At 38.8% G+C, this 12,262-nt stretch overlaps 1 protein-coding gene across 1 annotated transcript in view; it reads left to right on the top strand.

The window, feature by feature from the left end:
* The window catches only part of PTPRF (protein tyrosine phosphatase receptor type F), a 79,412-nt gene extending 67,561 nt beyond the window's left edge, over positions 1 to 11,851 (top strand). Inside the window, exon 36 of the mRNA XM_044674830.1 lies at positions 11,720 to 11,851. Coding sequence (XP_044530765.1) covers positions 11,720 to 11,851 — 132 coding nt within the window. The remainder of the gene's footprint in view (positions 1 to 11,719) is intronic.
* The last annotated feature ends 411 nt before the right edge of the window (positions 11,852 to 12,262 follow it).

Genomic DNA, 12,262 nt, shown 5'->3' with positions numbered 1-12,262 from the left:
TCTCTCTCCCTCTCTGTCTCTCCCTCTCCCTCTCTCTCCCTCTCTGTCTCTCTCTGTTTCTCTGTCTGTCTTTCCGTCTCTCCCTCTCCCTCTCTCTCCCTCTCTGTCTCTCTTTCTGTCTCTTTGTCTCTCTCCGCTTCCATCTCTCCCTGGCTTTTGCCTTATCAATTCTTAGATTCAGTGTTAACTAAAACGGAAAGAAAGCGGAAGTCGGGATTTCGGAGAAGTCTTACGGGGTAACAATGGCCTCCGGACCCCAGACGTGCCTTTTACCCTGAGCTGTAGACTCGGAGGGTAAAAATAAGCATCACGAAACCATGGAGAAGAGATGGCAAAGCTTCTGGGCAGTGGTCAGTGGCGAGTTCAAGCCGGGGAGCGCCACCTGGTGGACCGACGTGATCCTGCGGCTCCTCGGGAGGGTGATGGGGCTGAGCACGTGCCCCTTAAAGGTTGGCAAAGAGCTTTATTTGTGTTTTCTCACTTGACCTTCACCATAACCCTGGGACGCAGCTGGCATCAGTGGCTGCCCTCATTTTGTTGTTCAATTGTTTCAGTCACGTCTGATGCTTCGTGACCCCATTCGGGGTTTTCTTGGCAAAGATCCTGGAGTGGTTTTGCCATTTCTTTCTCCGGTTCATTTTATAGATGAAGAAGCTGAGGCCAGCATGGTGAAATGACTTGTCCAAGGTCACCCTGTTAGGACGTGTCTGAAGCTGGATTTGAACTCATGAAGATGAGTCTTCCTGACTCAGGCCCGGCACACTATCCACCGTGCCACGCGACTGCCCCCGCTCAGACAAGGAAACTGAAACAGGGGTCTTTAAGTGGCTTGTTCCAGGTCCCCCAGGGAGGCAGGGTCTGAGCCAGGATTCACACTCGGTTCTCCCTGCCTCCCAGCCCAGCACTCTATTTCCTGTGCCCCTTGTCAGCCTCCATTAGTGCAGTGACACCTTCTGCTGGCCAGTTTGGCCAGAGCATCCCGCGTGGCCCACAGGGATCTCCCGTGGGATGCCCCATCCCGGCCAATTGGATGATTTTCTTTGGCTGGCTGACCTCAGGGATCTCCTGGAGTCACGGAGGCGGGGACGGATGCCTGCCTCAGAATGGGGTTTTTGCTGAATATTGAGCTAAATCATATTTTGAAGGTTTCTGGTATTTTTTTGTTGGTGGGAGGAGAGGAAACTTGTTTTCTTACTGTTTCTCAACCCAATTCTGAAGGGATTTCTCCTTCCTTTGAAGAATTGCTCCTTTGCCTCCAGCCTCAGAGGCATTCTTTGAAATGACCTTTTCTCCGGGCTGGCCGAGGTTCTCGTCTCCGCTGGCTGACCGGCGCTGGGGCCCGCGATCCCAGAATGCCTTGTTCTTGTGGCTGCCAGCAGCTCGCCGGAGCGGCCTCGATGGAACATTGGAAGGGCCCCAGAGGCCAGCTGTTCCCATCCCCAAAGTGCTTCTTCAGATTTTTTTTTTTTTTTTTTTTGCTGCGAACTTGAGAAATGTCAACCAACAGGCCCGCTTCCATATATGAAGAAGAACAGGAAAAGGGAACTGCAGAGGGAACTCTGAATCTCTATCATGAACAGCTGTTGTTGTATAGAATACACATAAACGGGCCATTCCAACACGGCCCTGTTTGGCTCTCTTTCTAATACCTTCTGCTCTCTTCTATGTACCTTGTTTTGTCTTATTATCTTCAAATCCCTCCCTTTCCGTCTTAGAATCAATTCTGTGTATTGGTTCCAAGGCAGAAGAGCAGTAAGGGCTAGGCCATGGGGGTGAAGGGATTGCCCAGGAAGTGTCTGAGGTCAGATTTGAACCCAGGACCTCCCATCTCTAGGCCTGGCTCTCTATCCCTGGAGCCACCCAGCTGCCGCCATTAGTGGAACATTTTGCTTGAGATGTCCAACAGGCAGCTGGAGATTCGAGACTGGAAGTCAGCAGAGAGATTAGAACCAGAGGAGTTGATCTGTGAATCATCAGCCTAGAGATGACCATTAAATCCACAGGAGCTAATGAGAGCAGCAGGTGAGGTAGCAGAGAGGGAGAAGAGATGAGGGTCCGGCACAGGGCCCTGGGGGATGCCCAAAGTTATTGGCCAGGACCTGGATGGGGAGCCAACAAAGGAAGGTGAGAAAGAATAGAGAGAACCAGGAGAGAAGATCACGAAGAAGAGAAGAGGAGAGCAGGGAGAAGAGGGTGACCAACAGTGACAAAAGCTGCAGAGAGAGATCTGCAAAGACAAAGTAAGGGGCAGCTGGATGGCTCAGTGGTTAGAGAGCCAGACATGGAGAGGGGGCTCAAATCTGACCTCAGATACTTCCTAGCTGGGTGACCCTGGGCAAGTCACTTGACCCCCATTGTCTAGCCCTTACCACTCTTCTGCCTTGGAACCAAAACACAGTATTGATCCTAAGACAGAAGGTAAATATTTAAAAAAACACTATATAAATGTTACCTATTATTATGATCAACATATTAATGTGGTTTATTATATTTACAATCTTACTTAAGTTGAAGCAACTCTGTATTCCTGTTACAAACCCAACCTGGTCCTAGTGTATAATTTTTCTAATATGTTATTATAGCCCTCTTGCTAATATTTTATTTTACACATTTGCATATTCATTTGGGATATCAGTCTGTAGTTTTCTTCATTTTCCCTCCCTTTTCTTGCTTCTCCTTTGAGGCCATTTCCATTCTGGGGTTTCTTTTAGGTAGTGACACGCAGATGGCTTCTCTTTTCACTTTGCCCTCACATTCTAATAGCCCTGAGTGCTTTCTCACATACGCCTCTGGGGTCCGGAGCATCTTTACAAAGATGGACCATAGACTGGGGCATAAAGACGTCACTAAAGAGGAAGAAAGGAGAAATGCTAAACACATCATTTACTGATCATGCTGAAATAAAAATGATATTCTGTAAAAGAGCACTTAAAGAAAGAACTGAGAAGCAGTCGGAGGCTAATTAAAATGATTCTAAAGAACTGACATGTCAAAGAACTAATTATAGAAACAAAAGAAAATTTTAACAAAGAAAATTACTATAATGAGACAACATACCAAAACTTATAGGTTTCAGCCAAAGCAATGGTAAGGGGGAAATTTCTCTCTCTAAATGCTTTCATCTACAAAAGTTATTGATGAGACAACTAGCCCTAATTCCAAATGAGTAATATATCAAATGTGCAATTAAAAACACCTTGAATAACAAATCAAATATCCCCAATTAAGTCACAAAGAAGAAATGATGACAGTTAAAGAGATTAATAAAATTAAAAGCAAAAGACTACAGTAGAAGATTATAGTTTTGTTCCCAGTCACCTGGGATGACTAGTTGTCAACCTTTACTCCTCACCCTCCATATCTAATAATGTTTCCAAGGCCCATTGTCAGTTCCATCTTCCCACCTCTCTCATATATGTCCCCTTCTCTCCTCTGACACAGCCACCTCCTAGTACTGGTCTTTGACTCCTCCTGCCTGGACCATGGCAATAGCCTATTGGATGATTTCCCTTATTTAATTCTCTCCCCATTCGAGTCCATCCTCTGCTGAGCTGTCAAAGTGATCTTCCTAAAGGGAGCTCTTCCCATGCCACCCCACTATTCAGTAAACTCCATTAGTTCTTTGTAAACTTTGATAAATAGCATGAGAAATCCAGAGGAAAAAAAAGAAAAAACAGATAATTATAGAAACCATGAATCAGAGAATCAGTTTAAAGAAGTCAGAAAGAAAGGATGGAGAATGAGAGAAATCTTTTTGGAAAAAGGTGCAAGAAAAAGAAACTAACAACTAATGGATAGGACTGGTGAAGAGGGAAGAGAGGAAGGCAGAATTTACTTTGGTGAGAGGGAAAAGGGGGCCGGAGGAAGAATTCTATAACTAGATAAAAGCAGGAAAGAAAAAGGAATCAATTAGTAAAACTCCAAAGGTAAAGGAGTAACAAAAAAAAAAGTAAAAAAAAAAGAAGAGGACCAGGGGTGAGGGAAAAAGAACCAATGGGAAGAGAACCACCGTCAAAAAGATGATGTCAGGGGCAGGATAGGTAGCACAGTGAATAAAAAGCCAGGCCTAGAGTCAGAAGGACTTGTGTTCAAATTTGACTTCAAGTTTTTCCTCACTTTGTGACCCTCAGCAAGTCACTTGACCCCAATTGCCTAGCCCTAGCTAGTCTTCTGACTTAGACCTGATACTAAGACAAAAGATAAAGGTAAATAAAAGATGAAGGCAAAGTAACTGAAGGAACATTGTTCTGTGTTTACAATAAAAGGCAGAGGGTCAAATCCTGAAAAGAAAATTTAGAGACAAATGGAGTAAAATATAAACCTAACTCTCATAACATTAAATATAAATGGATTAAACAATCCAATAAAATGACAAAGAGTGACAGGTTGTATTAAAAAAAACAATCTTACAACCTTTTGATTACAACATATACACAAAAAAATTCACAAAATAAAATTAAAGGAATGGAAAAAATATACTTCATATCACGTGAATCCAAAAAGTAAAAGTTGCAATCATGCTGTCAGACAAAGCAAAAACATTCAAAAAATAAAAAGAAATAAAGAGGGAAACTACACTATGTTGAAAGAAACTACAGACAACAAAGCAATATCAGTAATAAACTTATACGTTCCAAATACCTTATCCAAATTCATAAAGAAACTCCTGAGCTACAAGATGAATAGTAAGATGATAATCACAGAAGAATTCAATATCTATCTTGGTTTTGGATAAGTCTAACAGAAAGATAAATAAAAGGGAAAATATGGAACAGAAAAAATTGCTGGAGAAACTAGAGTTATCTTTTAGCATCTTCTGAATGGGAGAGCAAATGAATGTTTCTTAGCACCACATAGAACTTTTACAAAAATTGGTCCTGCACTAGGGCACAGAGATATTGCAAAAAATGTAAAAAGGTAGAAACAGTTAATACATCCTTTATAGACTATAATGCAAAAAAATAGTAACTTTTTGATGGACCACAAACAAAAGATAGAGATCCAAATGGAATCTTAACAATTAAATCCCAAATAATTAGTGAGTTAGAGAATAACAAATCATAAAAATGATTAATAATTATATAAATCAAAATTATAATCATGAAAAACCTACCAAAATTTCTAGGATACAGCTAAAGCAGTCTTTAGGGGGAAAGTCATATCCTTACAAACATACATTAACAAAAGAGAAAAAGAGAGGATTCATGAACTAAATATGCATTTTAACAGAAAGCCAACAAGTAAACAAGCCTAAAATAAGCACAAAAAGGGATATAGTAAAAACTAGAGGAGAAATGGATAAATTGGGAACAAAAACACAAAAGTGATAAATAAAACTAAAATCTAATTCTTTGAAATGACTAATATAATTGATAATCTCTTATCTAATATGATTAAAAAGAACAGTAGAAAATCCAGTTGATAAAACAGCAGATGAATAGGTGAAAATTATAGGAAAACTAGAAGAAACAAAAAGAATAACAAAAAAATTTTTATAGTTATAGGCTAACAAAATTGAGAACACAAAAGAAATGTAAGAATACCTTTAAAAATGTTATATGTCCAATCTATCAAAAGACTCAGTCTCAGGAAAGGAAGATTTAGCTGAAAAGAAATTATCAAGGAAGTGGGAAAACTCCCAATAATGATGGATTCACAAGAAAATTCTTTCAAAATTTTAAAGAACAGTTAGTGCCCACACTTCATGAATTATTCTCAAAAATTGAGAAAGCACATTTAGAATCCTTTCATAAGACAAATATAGTTCTAATACCTAAACCAAGGAAAAATAAAGCACAGAAAAAAGAACTATAAGCTAATATCATTAATGATCATTAATTCAAAAATTTCAAGCAAAATCGTTTCAAACAAACTACAATTTATCCAGGAAATCATTATGACCAAGTAGGATTTACACCAGAGATGTAAGGATGGTTCAACATTAGGAAAGCAATTAACATAATTAATCACATTAAAAACCAAAACATCCCAAATCACATGATCATCTCAATAAATGCAGAAAAAGCCTTTGATAAAGTACCACAGTCTTTCATGCTAAAAACCCTACAAAGTTCAGGAATAGAGGGGCCTTTTTAATATCATAAAAAGTAGATAGCTAAACCAAAAGCAAGAATTATATACAATGGGAATGCACTAGAATGTTTTCAAATAAATATAGGAGTAAAGCAAAAATGCTTAATTTCCCTACTATTATTTGATATACTTCTTGAAATGCTACCCAGAACAATAAGACAAAAGAAAGAAATTAAAGACCTAAAGAAAGGTAAAGAGAAGATAAAGCTATCCCTAATGCTCAGATGATATGGTTTACTTGGAAAATCCTACAGAATCAGCAAAGATAATGATTACTAGCTTCAGTAAAGTTGCATTCAAAAATCAAGAGCATTTCTATATAATAATAATAATAATAACAAAACACAACAAACAGTAACAGAAAGGAAAATCTCATCCCAAGTTATTACAAAATACTTAAAATATCTAGGGATCAACCTACCAAAACAAACAAAAGACTTGTATAGATTCAATTCAAAATACTCATTAAAGAAAGAAAGAACAACTTAAAATAGATAGAGGAATATTTAGTGCTCATGACTAGATTGTGCCAATATAAAATTAATAAATACTTTTAATACTATACCAATCAAATTACCAAGGGGGTACTTTATAGAACTGGATAAAATAATAACAAAATTCATTTGGAAAAATGAAAAATCTAGGTTATTAAGGGAAATGATGGAAAGAAGTAGAGACAAAAGGGAAGTAGCATTTCCAGATGTCAAACTACTATTAAGCAGCAATCATCAAAATCATCTGATATTAGTTTTAAAAAATAGAAAGACCAATGAAACATACGAGAAAGGGAGAATCAGAAATAATAGAACTCAGTAATACAGCATTCAATAAAGTGGAAAACCTAAATTATGTAGGGAAAAACTCCTTATTGAAAAAAAAAACTGTTGGGAAAACTGGAAAGCAGTCCAGCTGAAATTAGGCTGAGAATAACACTTTACAACATATTTCACAATACATTCTAAATAGACATGGGGTCATCCTTGATATTAAATATCATACTATAAAAAATTAGAAGAGAAGCAGATCCTTTATTTCCTCACTGTTTTGGGTAGGAGATGCATTCTTTTTTTATATTTTTTAAGAATTGAGTTTATTTATTTAATTAATTAATTGAGAATATTTTTGCATGGCTACATGAATCATATTCTTTCTCTCATCTCCTCCCACCCCCCTCCTGTAGCCAACAAGCAATTCCACTGAGTTTTACATGTCATTGATCAAGACCTATTTCCATATTATTAATATTTGCACTAGAGTGATTGTTTAGAGTCTACATCCCCAATCATATCCCCATAAAACAGTTGTTTTTCTTTTGTGTTTCTACTCCCACAGTTCTTTCTCTGGATATGGATAATGTTCTTTCTCATAAATCCCTCAGAATTGTCCTGGATTATTGCATTGCTGCTAGTAGAGAAGTCCATTACATTCAATTGTACCACAGTATATCAGTCTCTGTGTACAACATCCTCCTGGTTCTGCTCCTTTCACTCTGCATCAATTCCTGGAGGTCTTTCCAGTTTACATGGAATTCCTCCAGTTCATTATTCCTTTCAGCACAATAGTATTCCATCACCATCAGATGCCACAATTTGTTCAGCCATTCCCCAATTGAAGGGTATCCCCTCATTTTCTAATTTTTTTGCCACCACAAAGAGCACAGCTATGAATATTTTTGTACAAATACAGCAGTGTATGGCTGGGTCAAAGGACAGACAGTCTTTCATAGCCCTATGAGCATAGTTCCAAATTGCCTTCCAGAATGCTTCGATCAATTCACAACTCCACCAGCAATGCACTAGTGCCCCAATTTTGTCACATCCCCTCCAACATTCATTATTTTCCTTTGCTGTCATGTTAGCCAATCTGCTAGGTGTGAGGTGATACCTCAGAGTTGTTTTGATTTGCATTTCTCTAATTATTAGAGATTTAGACCACTTTCTCATGTGCTTATTGATAGTTTTGACTTCTTTATCTGAAAACTGCCTATTCATGTCTCTTGCCCATTTATCAATTGGGGAATGGCTTGATGTTTTTTGTACAATTTGGAGATGCATTCTTAACCAAATAAGAAATAGAGACAATTACAAAGGATAAGAGATAGATTTGATTACTTGAAACTGAAGAGGGCAGTGATGGGCAAACTATGGCCTGCGGGCCAGATGCAGCCCCCTGAAATGTTCTATACAGCCTCAAGATATTATTCCTAATCTGATGAATACAATGAGTAGGATACAATACAATGAAACTTCAAAAGAGTTGCCTTAGATACAGACTGACAGATGAGCATTTCCTTTCCTTTGGCCCCCTCTTTAAAAAGTTTGCCCATCACTGGAGACAATTACATTAATACATTATTTGTATTATTTCAAATCTGTTGTAAGAAGAGAGGTGATCAGAAGGGAAAAATATTGGTATCAACTTTCTCTGATAAGGGTTTGGTACTCGATATACATCAATGTTGAAGAACAGTGAATTTTGAATACTCATGTTCCTTGTGTGTGCCTCCTCCCCCTTGAAGTTGTAGCAGCCTATGGGAAAATGAGAGAAATCATTCTTGAATATGGATATGACTGAAATCCTTCTTGTCACTTATTTTGCTCTGTTATTTCATTAAATACCTTTGCTATGAAAAAGGCATTTATATATATGGTTAATAAATTTATATAAGACTAATAACCATTCCCCAACTGATAAATGATCAAAGAATATGAACAGTCTCAAAAAAATTGAAAACCACAAGAAAAAAATACTCCAAATTACTAATAATGAGAGAAATGTAAATGAAAACAACCCTTAAATGTTACCTCATACTTTGAAAATGGGCAAAAATGACCCAAAATGGCATACATAACTGTTGTTGGGATTGTGAAAGGGTGAACACAATAATATGTTTTTGATGGAGCTGTAAAATACCAATGATATGACCAAGTGGAAAAGGAATTTGGAATCATGCAAATAAAATGACTAAAATACCTAGTGTAGACTTCCTGAGGAAGACCTGAGTTTAAATCCAGCCTCAGATGTATACTAGCTGGGTGGCCTCAGACAAATCTCTTCCCCTTATTTGCCTCGGTTTCCCCATCTGTAAAATGAGCTGGAGAAGGAAATGGCAAACCAGTCCAGTATCTTTGCCAAGAAAACCCCAAATGGGGTCACAGAAAGTTGGACACAACAAAACAACAACATGAGGATATAATATGTGTCTCCTCTGAAGCCTGTTATCAGGCGTCTGTGGAGTCTAATTAGACAGTAAGCCCAGGAGTGGTTCTGTTATATCCTGATGACATTAAAGCAAAAATAGAAAGCGAAGGGAAGGCAAGTTAGGAGAAATTATCTCCTATATTAGATAGAGTAAAGTCTCTGCAAACAAGAAGGAGAGGGTGAGAATGAGAGACTAGTTAAAGAAGGGAAGAATATACCCAGAGCTGGGTACAGAAATGCATTTTATTCGATAGAGAAATAGGAGGGAAAGGAAAGGAATTAAGAGGGAGAGTAGATTAAAGGATTAAAAGGGACGCTAGGTGGCGCCATGGTGCATAGAGTGCCAGACCTAGAGTTAGGAACCACTTTTTTTCCCCCAATAATCCTTACCTTCCATCTTAGAAGCAAGATCGTGTATAGATTCCAAGGCAGAAGAATGGTAAGGGCTAGGCAAATGGGGATTAGGTGACTTGCCCAGGGTCACACAGCTAGGAAGTATCTGAGACTGAACTTGAACCATCATTCTATCCCAGAAAAATACTTCTTAAGTCCACATCTGACCTTAGACACTAGTTGTCTATACAAGAGCATCTAGGTGGCACAGCAGATGGGCTCAGAGTTAGGAAAATCCAAGTTCTAATCCAGCTGCCAACACTAATTAGGTGACTCAGGAAGAGTCACTTAGCTGTTATTTGCCTTAAAACAACACTATTTATATATATAGTATATAATGGAGTACTGGTATGCTGTCAGAAATCATAAAGGGGTGATGGAATACTATTGTGCTGAAAGGGATGATGAATCAACAAATTTCTGTAAGAACTGGAGAGACATCCATGAACTGATGCAAGGTGAAATGAGCAGAACCAGGAGAACATTGTACGCAGAAGCTGAAACATTGTGGAACAATCAAATGTAATCGACTTTGCTACTAGTAGCAATGCAATGATCCAAGACAATCCTGAGAAAGAACTGTGGGAGTAGAAATCCAGAAGAAAACGTGATTTATCACTTGTTTATATGGGTTTATGATTTGGGGATTTGGTTTTAAAAGATTACTATATTATAAAAATGAATAATAAGAGGGGAGGGATAGAAAATGAATCATGTAAACAGGGAAAATATTTTAAAATAAAATTTTAAATGAATAATAAGGAAATAGGATTTGAGTAATACTATATGTATAACCCAGGGGAATTGCTTGTCAGCTCTGGGATGGGGGAGGGAAAAGGGGAGGGAGAGAACATGAATCATGTAACCATGGGAAAAAATTTAAAAAATAAAACCTAAAAAATGATATGAAAATAAAAGATTCAGGCTGAAAAAAAAATGACAAAGGAATGGTTTTAGAAAAATCTGGGAAAATTTTTAAGACCTGATACAGAGTCAAGGAAATAGAATCAGGAGAACATATATACAGTGATCACAATATGGTAAAGACAAGCTACTCTGAAAGACTTAGAAACTCTGACCAGTGTATTGACTAATCACGACTCTAGAGGACTCATGATGAAGCATGCCATGTAGGGCTTGATAAAGAAGTGAAGGATTCAGAGCCCAGAAGTTCCTATATTTATGTGTGTACATGTATGTACATGGGTGCGTGTTACATATGTGTGCGATCTTTATATACATATATGAAAACACATACATGTGGTCAATGCTAAATGTATTTTGTTTGACTATGTATGTGTGCGATGAGGGACTTTTTCCTCAATGGAGGGCAGTGGGAAAGAAGGTAGATTTTTAATGATTAAAAAAATAAAATTTAATTAAAAAAAAACTAATTCAAATGGATAAGACTAAGAGCCATTCCCCAGTTGGTAAATAGTCAAGGGCTATAAACAGGCAGTTTTGAAAGGAAGAAATCCGCACTATCAACAACCTGGTAACTGCACTGGTCGGTGGCCTCCTTCAGGACCCCTGTGCCTTGTCCAAAGCTGTGGCTCTGGTGAAGGCTCCTGGCTGCTCCCATTCTCCTGCCTCCCTTGGCTTTCCTTGTTATTCAGTCTTGTCTGACTTTTTGTGGCCCCCTTTGGGGTTCTCTTGGCAAAGACAGTGAAGTGGTTGGCCATTTCCTTCTCCAGGTTGCTGGGGGCAGAGCAGCGAGGGGCAGTAATGGGAACAAGATCCTCATACTCTGAAATCTTGCATTTCTCACCAGTTAGCACTGGTTAAACATCAACTGCAAAACCTGGAGTTTAGGCATTAGTCAAGCATGAATTGCAGATTGATCAGTTACCCATTCTGTGTGCTGGATCTGTCATATTCTATCCTGGGCATCTGCTTTGTGCCCTCTCTGTTTTATTAATTGCTCATGTTGTTCTAGATTTACTTTTGTTTAGAACTCTAAGACAGAATTAATTACCTATAGTGGTCCTCCAATGTACTGCGTCCTCGGCCTCCCCATATTCTCATTCCAAAGGGCAATGAGACCCCTTCCACACTGACAAATGATGACAAGGCGGACAATGGGGAACAGGGGACCAACCCATCGGGGGCTCCAGCATTCCAGAAGAAGCCCCCAAAACCTACACATGTTCCTTATTCTCTGTGATGTACGGGTCAAACCCAAATCCTGAATTCGGTCCATTTTCCAGGGTTTTGAGGAGAGGTGAAGATTTCTCTGGAACAGGAGATGACAAGCCCCCCCCCCACACACACACACACACAGCCCCTAATAAATATGCCAACCCTGATCCACAGAGCTTGGAAACTATCACTCTACAGCAGAAGCTGCTACTCTACAGCTGGGGCTGCTACTCCACACAGGAAGCTGCTACTCTATAACTAGAGCCCAGGACTATGAAGCAACTACTTCACACCTGGAGAACTGCTATTCTATTAGCTCCAGGGAGGTTGCTCTGCTATGCTCCCCCTCCCTCCCCATAATGCATCAGCCTTAGGGCTATCTGATTAGCCCCCAGACTATTCCACCAGCTTTTAGACTATTATACCACCTTAAACT

The sequence above is a fragment of the Gracilinanus agilis genome, chromosome 4, assembly GCF_016433145.1.
Source record: "Gracilinanus agilis isolate LMUSP501 chromosome 4, AgileGrace, whole genome shotgun sequence".
NCBI classification, from domain to species: Eukaryota; Metazoa; Chordata; class Mammalia; order Didelphimorphia; family Didelphidae; genus Gracilinanus; species Gracilinanus agilis.
This window is presented reverse-complemented; position numbering and strand designations above follow the sequence as displayed.